General features: G+C 32.4%; 1 protein-coding gene across 2 annotated transcripts in view; it reads right to left on the bottom strand.

Moving 5' to 3' along the window:
* The window catches only part of LOC145277837 (hydroxyproline dehydrogenase-like), a 109,120-nt gene extending 92,673 nt beyond the window's left edge, over nt 1-16,447 (bottom strand). For both annotated transcript variants that reach the window (XM_080129762.1, XM_080129763.1), the window contains exons 1-2: nt 16,037-16,447; nt 11,312-11,502 (exon numbers count right to left, since the gene is read on the bottom strand). In XM_080129762.1, the coding sequence (XP_079985888.1) occupies nt 11,312-11,502; nt 16,037-16,339 (494 nt within the window). In that variant the 5' untranslated portion in view covers nt 16,340-16,447. The remainder of the gene's footprint in view (nt 1-11,311; nt 11,503-16,036) is intronic.
* Nucleotides 16,448-17,015: the final 568 nt, after the last annotated feature.

The following is a 17,015-nucleotide window of genomic DNA, read 5'->3' on the forward strand; positions in this document are numbered from 1 at the left end:
GACTGTTGTTTTTATTTATTATTATTTATTGTTTTATTCTTTTTATCAAACAAGAATAGAACTTTTATAATGAAATATATATTATGTACTGTTTTTCAAACATCGAAATTTTTAAATTAAAGTTTTATTTAAAACAAAAAAAAAAGACGAGGTGTTTTTTCTTTTCGAGATATTTTTTTTTCACCATTTATTACTTTGAAATTTTATTCAACAATGAAATGATAAAAAAAAACTTTTCGTTAAATATATTTTTTTAAAATTATTATAAAATATCTTTTAAGTCTATTTTTATGTCTGTAAAAGTTTGTTGAAAGTTCAAATAAAGTTTATAATTTAATTGAAAAAAAAAAACACCTCGTCTTTTTTTTTTTAATAAAACTAACTTCAATTTAAAAATTTCGAAACAGTCCATAATATCTATGTCATTATAAAAGTTCTATTTTTGTTTAATAAAAAGAATAAAATAGTTATTAAAAAGTTCTGTAAATATATTAAACACGCACTCAGAAAGACACCCATTTATTGAAATATCTTTTATTTTAAAAAAAATCTTGCTCGCAAATATTCGTAAAAATGTAATATTTAAAAATATTATTTTGAAAATATATTAATTGTCGCTGAAGTTAATGTTTTAAAGAATAAATATTGAATTGTCTTAAAATGTTTTGTAAATATATACTTATTCTTTTAAATCTTCAAAGGTTTTGTAAATATATTTTTAAAAAAATGCTGGTGAATATTCGAGCATGTTTGCTATTTGACGTGTTTAAAAACAACCGACGCCATGTGCTTGTGCCAATGTCAAGGTCGAATCACCGGTGTTAGTTGAATTGTGCGCCTGGCACCGCCAGGCGGCGTCGTCTGCTACGGGGTATCTATTCTTTACTTCATCCCATCATTTGGTAATCCCTATTAGTCACCCATCTGAGAATGACCAACCTCATTGTTGTTTAACATTTGTGATATACATAAAGTATTTTGTATTCCCAAGTAGACACCCATTTAATAACCACCAAGCTAAATTATTGCTTAACTTTGGTGATCTACATAAAGCATTTTTTAATCCCAAGTAGTCACTTATCTGATAATGACCAAGCTCCATGTTACTTAACTTTGGTGATCTACATAAATCTTTTGGTAATCCAAAGCAGTAGCCCATTTGTGAATTACCAAGCTCATTGTTTCTGAACTTAACTTCCCTCCGTAATGTTTGGGATTACTATATCAACTTACCCATAACAGTCTCTTATGTAAATATATAAACGTCGCCATTAAGGGAGTTGACGTCACATCCGGTGACATGACTAAGTGTTTTGTTTTTTTCAAATACGTATAAATATAATTAGAAATACATTAATTTATATAGAAAAAAATGTTGAAATATCACTTAATTTTTGGACCCCACATGCAGAGAACCAGCCAGCTGACCAATTTAGACTTGACAGTTTGGGCCAAACTTTACATATTATGCATCCGAAAGGCTAAACTTTAAAATGATATCAAATTTGTTAATGTTGGTTGGGTCTGTTAGGCGGACATACAAACATACACAGTAACAGACGTTTGAGATTTATATATATAGACTAGCGGGGGTACCCGGCATTGCCCGGGTGTTTGGAGGTGTGTGTTGGGGGAGGGGGGTAGATTAAAACAACCCTGTTAAAAAAAAAAACGTTGGCCGGTTGTTTGGAGGTGTAAAAGAAAAAAAATAGTTTTAGTATAAAGGTAGGTTTGAACCCTGAACGTTTGACGCGGAGGTGGAAAGGAAATGGAAAAAAAACCCTGCGACCTAACCATCTCGACCACGGGAACAGATGAATTGATAAGTGTGTTAAGTTGATGTTTATAAACCAAAATTAGCAAGTGCGACAACGTCAAGTTGCGTAATGTTTGACTTAGTTTTGCGCTGGAAGCCAGTTTCTGTTTTCCCCGCTATGCGGTGATCAAACAATAAAAAAAACACAAAAAACTAGCGTAAGGCAAACGAATGATGAAAACAGAAAAACGAACACGTGAAAAATAGCTTAAATAAGCCTGTTTCGACATTAAAATTTTTAAAATCGGTGGTTACCTGGGTGTTTTTGGGTGTCGCTAAGAATAAGCAAAGTAAAAAAAGAAAAAAACAGAAAAACGAACGTTACGTGAAAAATGGCTGAAATAACACTGGTTCAATATTTAAATTTAAAAACTCGAAAAAAACAAAAACATCTCACACCACGATTCGAACCCAAAACATTTAGATAATGAACCAAGGCCTTAACCAACGCGACGTACATGAAATTTGTTTGCTTTTTCAACTATTTAAAGTAAATCAGGCCACGACTTCATCTGACGCATGCGTAGAATCGGTCATTGTCACGAGAGGACCGTTTTTGTTGACCCCCCCCCGTCGAAAATTGTCGATTTCGCGGTGAAAAAGTTAACGTTTTTGGCCAATTTTTCGATATTTTTTGAGCAAATGTGATACCGAATTTGTGAATTTTCGTTGCGTCTGTCGAAAGGTTTTAGCAGACATCCAAACATACACACATACATACATACATACATACATACATTTTCGCTTTTATATATATAGGAGATAGAAGATAGACGTTTCTTCAGAAGGTGAAATATAAAAATAAATTTTATACATTTTTTAGATGAATTCAATTTAAGCATGACAATCCCAGCCCAGATAATTAATTCTCTAGAGAGAATGATACCGAAAACCCAACCTAAGATTCACTAAATCAAACTCCTTGATTGAAGGGGATGTGTCTATTATACCATCCAGGGAGTTGGTCGTATACTACCATAACGTAACAACCCTTCCAGAAACGTCCCTATGGCATGAAAAAAATAAATTATACACACTGACCATGGACTCCAGTCAACCATGATAAGGTTGCATGTATATATATATATATATATATATATATATATATATATATATATATATATATATACTAGCATGGGTGCCCGGCGTTGCCCGGGTGTTTGGAGGTGTGTGTTGAGCAAAAAAAAAAAGTTGTAGTAGGAAGGCAGGCTCAAACCGGTACCGCGAACGAGGAAAAGAAGGGGAAAAAAACCTGACGTTTTTGCTGTTACGACCACCGCCAAACCAGAAGTGACGTAGGTTTAAATTGAGGCTAGACAATCGAAAGGAGGGGATGACTTTCGAAAATATTGGTGAAAAAAGCAACCTCTCCCTGTAGAAAAGTGCCCAGTTGAGGGTGAAGAAATTAATGTTTTTAACGAATTTTTTGGTATTTGTCGTCTGAAGGGTCGAACTTCAAAATGATACTGATCTTGTGAAAATCTGTCGCCTTTGTCGAAAGTGTTAGACAGACAGGCAAACATACAAACATACATACATTTATATACTGGTAGCTTAAATTTTCGACCCAAACCCATTAAAAAGCTTACCTTGTCTCTGAATACCCCTTTATGTAAAATTTCAAATGTGTAGACCAGAAATTGTCTGAGTAATTTGGTAGAGACTGCAGAGATCAAATTTTTTTATACTTTGACCCCTACTATGACCCCTTAGCATTTATTGTTTGGGGCTCAACTCATATGATAAAGTTAGATCCATGCCCAAAGAACCTATATCAAAAACTTCAAGTGTTTAGACCGAAATTGTCGGAGGAGTTTGGTAGGGTTCTCAAAGGTCAAATCGTTGAACTTTGACCCCTTAACAGCCAAATTTCTGGCCGAAAATAGATTACAAAGATTTTCCCAAATCTCACTGCCCTGTATATCAAATTTCGAGTCTGTAGACTGAAAATTGACAGTTATTGTTTATGGAAATGTACACAGACACACACACACACACACACACGCTTCCACTTATATATATACTAGCAGCTTTGCTCGAGTCCTAAGTATTGTTCATAAGTTATGTGCATATGTAGATAGTAAAAAGTGTGAATATGTAAAGTAATGCCTTTCTGTAGAATACTCTCCTTAACTATCATAGAGAAGAGACAGACAAGCATTTTCACTTTTATAGATATAATAGCATTTACGCCCAGCATTGCCTGGGTGTTTGGATGTGTATGTTGAGCAGAAAAACAAAAAAAAAGTAGTAGTTGGAAGGTAGGCTCAAACCCGTACCACAAAGGAGGAAAAGAACGGGGTAAAACCTATGTTTAGACCCAAAATTGGCGGAGGAGTTTGGTAGAGTTTTCAAAGGTCAAATCGTTGAACTTTGACCCCTTAACAGCCAAATTTCTGGTCAAAAACGGATCACAAAGATCTTCCCAAATCTCAGTACCCTGTATATCAAATTTCGAGTCTATAGACTTGAAATTGAGAGAGTTATTGCTTAGGGAAATGTACACAGACACACAGACATACACGCAGAAACACAGACACACAGATACACAGACACGTTCACTTTTATACATATATGGAGAGAGAAATAAAAAGGAACAAACCGTATTATGTGTTCATCAACGTTTCGTCTTTATTTCGAGACTTCCTCTGGATGAAATAAAGACGAAACGTTGATGAACACATAATACGGTTTGTTCCTTTTTATTTCTCTATTTTGTCGGAATACTATTTCGATTATTTTCATCATTTATATAAACATTTGAAGTTTTACATAAAGGGTATTCAGAGATAGGGTAAGCTTTTTAATCGGTTTGGGTCGAAAATTTTTAGTTACCAATATATAAATGTATGTATGTATGTTTGCATAAAACTTTCGACAGAGGCAACGGATCAGTATCGTTTTGAAGTTTGACCTTTGAAACGACAAATATCGAAAAATTGGCTAAAAACATTAATATCTTCACCTTCAACTAGGCACTTTTCTACAGGGGGGGTCGCTTTTTTCTGCGATATTTTCGAAAGTCATACTCTCCTTTCGATTGACTAGCCTTAATTTAAACCTACGTCGCTTCCGATTTGGCAGTGGTCATAACAGTAAAGACGTAAGGTATATTTCCCGTTCTTTTACTCCTTTGCAGTACTGGTTCGAGCCTGCCTTCCTACTACCACATTTTTGATTTTTTGCTCAACATGCACCTTCAAACTCCCGGGCAACACCGGGCTGAAATGCTAGTATATCTATAAAAATGAACGTGTCTGTCTGTGTCCGTGTGTCTGTGTATATTTCACAACGCAATAACTATGTCAATTTTAAGTATACAGACTCAAAATTTGATATACAGGGTACTGAGATTTGGAAAAATCTTTGTAATCCGTTTTCGGCCAGAAATTTGGCTGTTAACCAAACTCCTCCGACAATTTGGGGTATAAACAATTGAAATTTTAGATATAGGTTCCTTGGACATGGATCTAATTTAATAACTTGATTTGAGCCCCAAACAATAAATGTTAGGGGGTCATAATAGGGGTCAAAGTTAAAAATAAAAAAAGATCTCTGTGGTCTCTACTAAATTAATCCGACAATTTCTGGTCTAAACATTTGAAATTTTACATAAAGGGTATTCAGAGATAGGGCAAGTCTTTTAATCGGTTTGGTCGAAAATTTTTAGTTACCAATATATAAATGTATGTATGTATGTATGTATGTATGCATAAAACTTTCGACAGAGGCGACTGATTTTTACAAGATCAGTATCGTTTTGAAGTTCGACTTTTGAGACGACAAATATCGAAAAATTGGCTAAAAGCATTAATATCTTCACCTTCAACTAGGCACTCTTCTAGAGGGGGGTCGCTTTTTTCGCCGATATTTTCACAAGTCATCCTCTCCTTTCGATTGTCTAGCCTTAATTTAAACCTACGTCACTTCTGGTTTGGCTGTGATCGTAACAGCAAAGACGTCAGGTTTTTCCCCGTTTTTTCCTCCTTCGCTGTACATGTTCGAGCCTGCCTTCCTACTGCCACTTTTTTTTCTGCTCAACATACACCTCCAAACATCTTGGCAACACTGAGCTGAAATGCTAGTATTGTGACCTTGACACGTGGTCTTTACACGCCCTTGACCCCTGATCGCGGCCCAGTTATGATCTGCACCCTGGTCGGTGCAGTTATGATATGTCGACTGGGCAACCAGGTCTGCCAACCGTTAGTACGTCGCGTCACCCAGTGAGTTCTTCGTTAAGGCGTTGGGGATTCTTCTCGGATGCTCGGTCATCAAGGCCTGTTCTCCGTGGATCGTCTAGTTATTCTGGGTGTTCGTTGACGGATACGGTGTCACAAATGGCAAATAAAAAATGTACATATATAGGGATCAACGCACATCAGCAACAAAACTTCGGAGGTTGGTTAATATAATATATATTTCGGAAATTCATAAAAGAAGTATTTACAGCATATACATATAGTTGACAATTAATTCAAGCAAGCAGTTAGTTCTACAACTGAGCTTCTGTTGTTGAAATACCTGGTCGGTATCGCGGACTTTGCATAATTCTCATTAAGTGATCGACACGTTATAAGCGTTGAGTTATCAGGCAACAAGCGAGGGGGAGAGAGAGGAGAGGTGATTCTGCCGAGACTTAGCTCTCTTTGACTCTGATTCCGGACTCTCTCTTCTTCTGTTCTTACTTTTACTCTGTTCTTACTACTTAATCTCTGATTTTTCATTTCTTTTATAATACAATTATGGAATGATGACGACACTCATGTTCGTCATCAACCAATCAAATTGCTTGATTATAATTCGACGGGGCCTTTTCTCATTGGTTGATTATACTTCAACAGGGCCCTTTTTCATTGGTCCATTTCCAAAATTGGACTGACTCCTCCTTTAATTAACGCCCAACTTACACGTTATATTAATTAACTCCTCCCTGGCTTACTAATGGAATTTTTCATATACAGGAAAATTATTTTTCCTTTGACTTAAAGCAAATCACGCGATTTTATTTGTTTTTAAAATTATCTATTGATCTCACTTTTCGCTTTGATAATTCAAAGGAATTTTAGTTTATCTTTGAATTAAGTTCTGGTTGTCGGCCATTCTATTATATCAGACATTTTGTTTACGTCAAAAAACCAAGAATGCATTTGTCGCTTTGAACTTATCGGACAACACATTTTCCCATCCGAGCAAAAATATTTCATAACTTACATTTTCGGTCGACCTGATTCACCAAATGACAATTCTCGATATGTTATCTTATTGTTTTGAAATTTCGGACAATTCATTTTTTCCTATCCTTTGTTCTAAAACATAATGCCGAGTCACTGCGTGTGTTTCTCTTAGATCAAAAACAACCCGACTTTTTTTTCAACTTGTCAAAACTCACAGATCAACCTTGGCTCATAGTTTTGCCAATTGCGGGTGTGAAATCCCCACCCCTCCGGCTCCTGTACCACTATGATTCCGGCCATCGTAGATCAAACGCCTGTGTATTTTGGCTAAAATATTTTATGCATTCTTTTTCGCTTTTGAAGTCTAGAATGTGATTTAACCTCTCGCTACAAAGGCACTCTTGCCGCCGCCATTTCAACAACAGACTTAGCTCAGAATTTATTCACAAAAAAAAAAATTAATAATAATTTTTATTCCTTCAACCCGATCATCGTCCGGGAACAAAAAATTACTTTTAACCAAAAGAAACGTCACATCAACCCTACAGATCTGATGTGGCCTCTCTTTAGTGTTACAGTATATATATAAAAATAAATAAATAAATAAATGCTAGTATATATATATATATAAAATGCTAATATATATATATATATATATATATATATATATATATATATATATATATATATAAAATGCTAATGAAATGCTAGTATATATATATAAAAATAAATAAATAAATAAAATTAATAAAAATAATAAATAAATAAAAGTGTTATATACGTCCAAACAAATTAAAAGGGCGACTTTCTAAGTAAATAAAAAAAATTAGCTTCGAGGCGGAGCCAATATTAACCGTATGTATCGCTTGAAAAAAACAACAATAACAAATATATATATATATATATATATATATATATATATATATATATATATATATATATATATATATATATACGAGCAAACAGTTAATAAAACATGTTAAAAAACACTTTGAAAAAGAGTTAAAAGCATCTTTAATCTGAAAAGGGAACACTTGATAAGTGGATAGTCCTTAATCTATGGAGTTTCAAAGAAATACTTTCCTTCTCATCAAAGGGTAGGAATTAGCAAAATGCGGGATCGGATTTTGCATACAAAAGTATTTGATGAAGCAACAAGTAAGTCAAAGATCTTACTTGATAACAAAAAAGTAAAGCAGAGGGAATATGGTGAAGAAAAAGGTGATTACACGTGAATGGATAGTCTGGTGAAAGATAAATAATCCAGTGACGGTAAAATCCAAAATATAACTTCAAGAAAGTTAATTGAATTTCCATTTGCATAAGTAAAATCCAAGGAAAATCAGTAATTGGAAGATGGTCCAAAATAATCCAAAGGCCGAAATCCATGGAATAATTCACAAAAATGTGTACAAGGGAAAAGGGGGAAAATCCAATAGTATTACTAAAAGAAAAATAACATATGCTTTTCACACTACTGCCGGGACATAAATATAAATAAGAAAGATCAGGGAAGAAGAGGAAGAAAAAAATTAAATGGTGATAGAATTAAATATAAAATAGAAAAACAAATGTCAAAATGACCCAGACAGAAAATGTTAAAGGCGCGAAAAAAATATATAGGGCAAAATAATATAGGTCAACTGAAATGTACAAGTTATTACTTAAGAAAATGTCAGCAAGGGTTGTTAAAAGACACTAAATGGAAAATAAATAAATAAATTAATTAATTAATAAATAGAAAATAAATAATAAATAAACAATAAATAAATAAATAAATAAATAAAAATAGAAATAAAAAATAAAATATAAAACATAAATAAATATAATAAATAAATACATAAAAATTATTTGGGGAGAGGATGGCCGGTATCAGCAAATTCAGGAAAAAGCAAGAAAGTAAGTAAGTAAATGTATATAGTAAAATATAAGTAAATATACATACAGGATATGAAAGTGTGGGTAGATTGATATATTAGATAGATAGGAATGTTTAAAGACTCAAACAGAAATTGCAGATAAAAAACGGCCAAGCAAAGAAGAGATAAAGAATTAAATTAAAGGATTATTAAATTATAAAGTATTAAGAAGTATGTCGAAAAATACGATAAAGTTAAAGAAAAAATTATATATCTATCTAAAAGGTAAAAGTAATAACTATGTAATTTCAAAATTGCCATAATTAAATTTGGACTTATATTTACAGAAAGAGATCAGGTCATTTTTAGAATTTATTATATTGTTACTTTGAGGGGAAGTAATTATCGTTATAGCTTCGGTTGTACAGAGGCGGCATGACTTAGAGCCTGGAGTATAAGACTTAACTTTTTTTATGATAGTCCATTTGATTGAGAAGTGGGTATTGTTAGAGCTAAGTTTTTTAATTAAAGTGGTTAGAGAAGTTCCTTGGTTGTTATTAGAATTATGGTTGTTAAAAGAAGAAATATGGTTTGATATTCTTTTCTTAATTAATGTTGAAGTAGTGCTGATATATGTATGTACGTTATTAAAAGCTCGAGGGCTGGTAATATTAATTTGCTGATTTGTATTAGTTAAATGGTTTGAATTTTATTCAAATGGTGGGACAATATTTGTATGAGGACTATTTTGGAGGGGATAATGAGTGTTGTTAGTGTTAGGATGGCTGTTAGGAGAAATATTATTCTTCTTATTAATATTATTATTATTATTATTATTATTATTATTATTATTATTATTATTATTATTATTATTATTATTATTATTGCTAGTTGTATGATTGTAGATGGAGGGTCTGCTCGAGTGGTGTATTGGATTAGTAACTATATCAGATGGAGGATGGGAAGAATGATAACTTGAAGATGAAATATTAGTGTCTGTTATGGGAGGATTGCGTGAGAGCTCAGTAATTGTGCAAGAATATATAACATCTTTATGGATACAATCATTATTGAGTGGGCACAGATGTTTGTTATTACAATTACAGTTAGTTTTGGGTTTAATTGGGAAAGGGATTTTTTGTGCTGATTTAATTTTTTTGTTATTAGATGTTAAGATTCTTTGTGCTAAATTAGGCATTGTTGAATAAGAAATCCTGATTGAATTTGTATTGAAAATAGAACTATATCTGTGTGGGTATTTGAAAGAGTTTTGTACAATGTTGAAGAATTCCTTAGGTATATTAGTTTTGACATTTAGGCTAAATGGTGGATTAAACCAAATATTTTTCTTTCTTCTGACGCGACTGGGTTGGTTAGATGTATTGCGATTAGTATTTTGGTTTGGACTATATATGTAGACTGGTTCATTGTTATTGATAGTGGCAGATCTTGTTATTTGAACTGGTTTATTACGAGTCATATTGTGTGTGATTACAGATTTAAGGCGGCCTGCAGGAGGAGCATAATTGTTGTATTTAATCTTTTGCTTGTGTCCTGAGTTCCATAAGGTATTATTGAAGAAAGTGACATTTTGATTAAAAGTTTTTTATCAGCAGAAAGAGCAGAAATTCTTCTAGAGACGGATGGTACTCTAGATTTATATATATATATATATATATATATATATATATATATATATATATATATATATATATATATATATATATATATATTCTCATAATGTCCTTATACAATAGAAAAGAATGTCTATTTATAAGGTAAACACATAGGTGTAATGAATACAATACAAGTAATATCACTTATTTTGTTTTTGATGTTCTGGGAGATTGATGCTGCAACAGAAGTATGCAGAGATAATGAGCTATTTTTGGAAGTCTCGTCTAACTCTGATCAGAAGCAAGGCAACGACATCAGAGTTGTGACATTCAAGTCCCACCCATCGGATTGCTTTTTCCTTTGAAAAATGAAATTTCTTTTCCTCCTGTTATATAATAATCTGTTCCCTTGAATCTATTATATTGAGATGCATTAAAATCCTATGAGGAGAATATTCAATTTTGAAGCAAAGATGATCATTTAAGTGACTCTCTGAGCCCCCGTTTTATCCTCCTCTTCATACTTATGGATAGATGACTGCAACGATTATTATATTAATTTCATTCAATTCGTAGCATCTACTTTGATCTGTTTATTATGGTAGGCACAAAAATTCTCCGTACACATCCTCCTCGACCAATGAGCATTATTCCCACTCCACCTCTTCACTAGCAACTTTTACATTTTTTCTATTAATACTTTTATTTATCTTTTAAGAACTGATTATATGAAATAATAAGTTAAACTCTATTAGAATAAAGAACAGAAGTTCTGCTTTTTTTTAAGCTGATATGATACATAGCTTTAATTCGATAGATTTATCAAAAATGATTTCTTCAAACCTTTGAAAATTATCAGCATCTTCTTCCATTGGGACTCCCAGCAATGAACCAATCCCAGCAGACCTCAGTGTATTTACTGTTCTTTCAATCTGGGAACGATTGTCTCCAGCAACAAACTGTCCATAGAGAGTTAGTTTCAGGACTTGATTCCATAAGTTTCGCCCAAGAAGTTTTTCACCTTGAAAAATGATCTAGAATAAAATCACATGGAATAAAATCATATGGAAGCAGAATAAATTATATCTTTTGGAGAGATTAAAAAATACAAGAATGATCAATCGCGTTATATCATACAACTGAAGTAATTATAATACAGAAACACTATTTGCCAGAATATTGGTTAGGGGAAGCAACTTAATCTCCTAGGTCACCTCGTCTGGTGCAGTAATTTATTGCTATGACATTCGATAATATATATTCCATGTCTCTAGTTAGTACTTAGATCATTTAATAACTGTAAGGAGTTTTATTTATATTTTCATTGCCGTTCACTATGCAAATAAAAATTATACAACCCATTTCAACGTTTTTTAAAGAATTTATTTCTTTTTCTTTTTAAGATATTTATGAAGTTTCCTTATAAAATTAAAAACACTCATAATCAATAACATTTCTTTTGAATTTGCGATGTGAAATAGGACCAAACCCAACCCTTTAGGTCAGATTATTTGCTGAAAACACTACATTTGCTCAGCATACAGGTTATCCTAAGAACAATTTGGTTATGCTGGTAGGGTCATATCGAGCATTTATTCCCCTGGATACACTGTTACCGAAGCATGAATGTCTTAAATCACGGAAAAGTTGACCAGTCAAGGAAAATTGAAAGCAAGTTATTAGACAAGACCGTACAGAGTACAATTTAGAGATTGTTGGATTGCTGACCCATGAAGACTAGAGAGTGAACTATTGGAATATGAAAAAAAAAAACATCTGACCCCCACTCCCACCTCCGAGAAGAGAAAAAGCAAAGTTAAAGAAGAAGAAGAAGAAGAAGAAGAAGAAGAAGAAGAAGAAGAAAGCTATTATAGCTTATTTTATTAATTGCAGACAAACATTCCATCAAAAAATACTTCATTCCTGTTCTCTATATGAATCCTCTTCCATGAACATAGGCTGGATGGAAGTGGAAATATATTATGTGATTTATGAATATCCATGCACGGGTTTTTACATCTGTGGATAGAGGACTTAAGATGGTTACATGACAAGAACACCACAATGTGATTTCTTAACCTTCTTTATATGTGAGGTTTGGCTGTTTGCATTTGCCGAACCAAAGATTGCAAAAATTGGTGGTCATGACCCATTTTACCCTCTCCTCCTAAGTGGTCAAGCTAGACTGTCTGTGAAGAATAACAGCTATATGTTGAGACACCTCTAGTGTAGAGTAGAATGCAATATCGGCAACTGGGAGTACCCTACAGGCAATCAACTATTTTCTACCTAATTGCTACCATCTGTCACTAAGTGATTCAATAGCGTTTTCCATCATCATATTTCAAAAGGATTCCTTTTTAAATATTGTTACATTATTTATTTATTATTTTTTGAGGGGGGGTCAGTTTTGTCCCCTTAACTGGAAAAGTGAAAGCTAATACAATCCACATTATTCAACCATAAAATCTTGTATCACGCTCACCACTTTTAACACATTTTCTTTGTCTCTAGACTGAAAATATTTAAATTCCAAATTGTTAATCAACCAAAACTTTTGTCTATTTAAAAAAATTTGAGTAGATTTCAATCAAGTTAAAACCTTCCAATGTATTTTTTAATCCCATAACTTCAGTTATATAAGTTCTATTTTTCATAGTTATCATCATTGCAGTCGATATTTTTTATTGTTTTGGGCCTTGAAAAGCGGTGAACCCCTCCCCCGCTTAGTAAACAAAAAAATTTTGGGATTGATTTTTTAAACTTCATCTTAGAACAGATAGTGAGTTTGAATTTGATAAAGATAAGTTTTCATTTTGTAGACTGAGTCTAGTTTCATGTAACGCATCGATCGTTTAAATTGTATTCAAAATATTTAGAGGTGGATTTCATTAAAAACATCTGATAAATATAAATCATATGTTAGAACAATCTGCATAAAACAAGTATCAATCCTATTCTTTATTTTCTAGTTCTAAAAGTTGTTACTAGACACACAAGTGAAAATATAAATAACTAACAGTTCACTTGGTGTTGTTTGGTCGTAAAATTTGCTTACATATGATATTTTGATTTATGCAGGTTTCGTATTTATTATTATAGCTCTAATCCTCTACTGCTTATTATATTGTACCCAATATATAGCTGGTGTGACCCAGTTGTAAAATATGCTTAAATATGATATTTTAATTCATACAAATTCTGTATTTATTATTACAGAGTCCATTCTCTATACCCAATATGATTGCAATGATTTCAAATGTTAAAAACATATTTTGGCGTCATCAGAATCAAAACCAAAACATTTATCCCTTCAGCCTTAGTCATTACCACTTAAACTATTGACAAATGGAAAAAAAACGTTAAAAATTAAGTGACTTTAATGTATAAATGTATACTTGCGTATGCATAGAATTAACAGAGTCGATTTACACCTGCCAAGTTCAATGTTTTTTTTTTTTTCAAATCTGACCTCTTTAGCAGCTATTTTTACCAGGTAAAAATCAAATCGAATTTGTTCCATAGGTCCAAATTCCCTGTATATCAAGTTTCAAGTTTATAAACCAAAAATTGAGAGAGGAGTTTGGTAGAGACCGTTTTTGCAGACTTTTTCATTTCCATTTTAAATGATGTATTTTCAAATAAGTTTTCATTATAATACCTTTCTTTATATATCATTTTAAAGGGAGTTTTTCACTCTATCTAATCGTTTAAATTATAATCGTTTTAAAATAATTATGTCTCCTTTTTAAAACATTGAATACAAGATGGAAAAAAGACAAATTCGCACAATTTTCTTATTTTAATTCAAGCTAGGCTGAAAAGCTGCAGAAAGAGCTTGTAATATCAACAAAGCGTTTGGCCTAGGAACCACTGCTGAATGCACAGTACAATGGTGGTTTAAGAAATTTTATGGTGGCAACGAGAGTCTTGAAGATGAGGCGCATAGTGATTAGTCATTGGATGTTGACAATGATTAATTCAGAGCCTTAATGAAGCCAATTCACGCACAATTGTTTGAGAACGTGCTTCTGAATTAGATGTAACACATACAATGATTTCCAACCACTTGAGAGAGATTGAACAAAAATCAAAAGAAACACTGTTATTAAGTGTTATCTTCCCTTCTTTTACGCAACAAGAACGACCTTTTATGTTACTGGCATTAATGCACTTGCTTTATGTTGGCAAAAGTTTGTTGATTCTGATCGTGCTTATTTCGATCAATAAATTTTTGTTTGAGCTGAGATATATTCAGCAGAATTTAAAAGTTAAAAGCCGCAAGAACTTTCTTGTCAACCTGATATATATATATATATATATATATATATATATATATATATATATATATATATATACATTTTCTCCTAAATGCTATGCAATTATGCACAATTTAGAAAGTATGCATAAATAAAACTGAGTGTAATAATTAAATAAAACTGAGTGAAATAATTAAATAAAACTGAGTGAAATAGTTAAATAAAACTGAGTGTAATAATTAAATAAAACTGAGTGAAATAATTAAATAAAACTGAGTGAAATAGTTAAATAAAACTGAGTGTAATAATTAAATAAAACTGAGTGAAATAGTTAAATAAAACTGAGTGTAATAATTAAATAAAACTGAGTGAAATAATTAAATAAAACTGAGTGAAATAGTTAAATAAAACTGAGTGTAATAATTAAATAAAACTGAGTGAAATAGTTAAATAAAACTGAGTGAAATAGTTAAATAAAGCCAATCATCCAAGAAACCATAAAATATAGATAATTAATTAATGAAAGAACGTTTTTCTAAGGAATATGCAAATTAGTTCAGTTTCATGATGTCGCTTGCATATCCATAACTGAGAAGTTCGTTTTAATAATTTTTAGATAGAAAAAGTAAGCTTTTAATATCAATGTCAGTACGACAAAAAACTTTATATGTGTATAGAAGATATATAAGAAAAGGTTTGTAGTATTTGATAGATACATATTTTTTAAAACAACTGCACGCCTAATGAATTTTACATTCTACAAAATTCTATTCTATGATTTTAATACTCAGACAATTTTGGTTACTTCAGCTGTTATATTTATGAACTAGCCTGGGTGCCCGGCGTTGCCCGGGTGTTTGGAGGTTGAGCAAAAAAAAAAAAAGAGAAAGTGGCAGTAGGCAGGCAGTCTCAAACCTGTGACACGAAGGCAGAAAAGAAAGTGAAAGAAAATCTGACGTCTTAGCGCTACTCCATGATGTGACCGGAAGTTCGGAATGTTAAAATTAAGCAAAAATGGCTCGTAAAAAAAATCGACGTCTCCTTGTAGAAAACTGCCAAGTTAAGGGTGAAGGAATCAATGTTTTTAACTAATTTTTCGATATGTGTCATCCGAAGGGTCGAGCTTAAAAATGATATCAATCTTGTGAAAATATGTCGCCTCTGTCAAAAGTTTTAGGCAGATATTCATAATACATACATACATACATACATACATTTAAACAGACAGGTGAGATTTATATTATAGATGTCTATTATCGGTGATTGTGTATATGTGTGTGTTAATGTGTATATAAAAGTAGAGCCTTACCTTGCCACTGTGTGTTAAGAGCCACTCAATTGAACAAAGTCGAAAGATAAACACAGCCCGAACAAGTTCGCTGAATTTCTTTTTTTTAAAAACATCTTTGAAGTTATCAAAGTTCAACTCTTTCTTGTTAGAAACATTTTCCACAACTCCTTCAGAAAGCAACCGGTTTAACTCCGTGATACGCTTGATATGCTGATGATGTTTGGTGAGTATTGGCATCATGATCAAGCCAAGTGGATTGTGTAGGCGGTAACGCTGGCTGCTCACTTTGGCAACTGATAAAGAAAATAAAACGAAAAGCATGCGGAATAAATATGAATTCAAAGGGAATAAATATTAAATAACAACAATAGTTGGCCCAGTTGTAGATTTTATTGTAATGTTGCATATACACATGTGGATGGCAGATGACCAGGAAAATTACCAACGACTCTGACGTCATACAACAGACAAAATTCAAATAAAAAAAGTCAGCAGAATGGAATAATGAAGTTGCAGTGTGTTTGCAGGCACAAAATAGGCATAGATTTGCACTCAAAGAAAATTAAAAATATTGAGTTTCCAACAAAAACGTCGAACTTCAAATGAAAAAAACTTTCAAATTCAAATTAAAAGAAGCAAAGTTTCAAATTATAGAATTATATACTTGTAGAAATAATAAATTGGAAGTAAAAATTATCTTTTCTCTAAACAAATGAGTCACCTGATTGGTACATGTTTGGTTGAGCAGCTCTTTTAGTAGTTTTATTAATTTCACTTATCACTTATTGCTGTTCTTTAATTTGCTATGGAGAAAGTAGGGAAAGAAACTAAGAACAATTCGGTGCCTTTTTTAATATTGCTGATTCCTCAGAGAGACAACACAGTATTTAGCTGCAGGGAAAATCGTACCTGACTAGCATGTGGGTATGCTTTGTTGGGTTCGGTCGCTTGACAAGAGAAAAAAATGGTGACAGTTGCCTTTGTACTTGACAATCAC

The sequence above is a fragment of the Euprymna scolopes genome, chromosome 6 (genome assembly GCF_053919585.1).
Source record: "Euprymna scolopes isolate OS-2025 chromosome 6, ASM5391958v1, whole genome shotgun sequence".
Classification (NCBI taxonomy): domain Eukaryota; kingdom Metazoa; phylum Mollusca; class Cephalopoda; order Sepiida; family Sepiolidae; genus Euprymna; species Euprymna scolopes.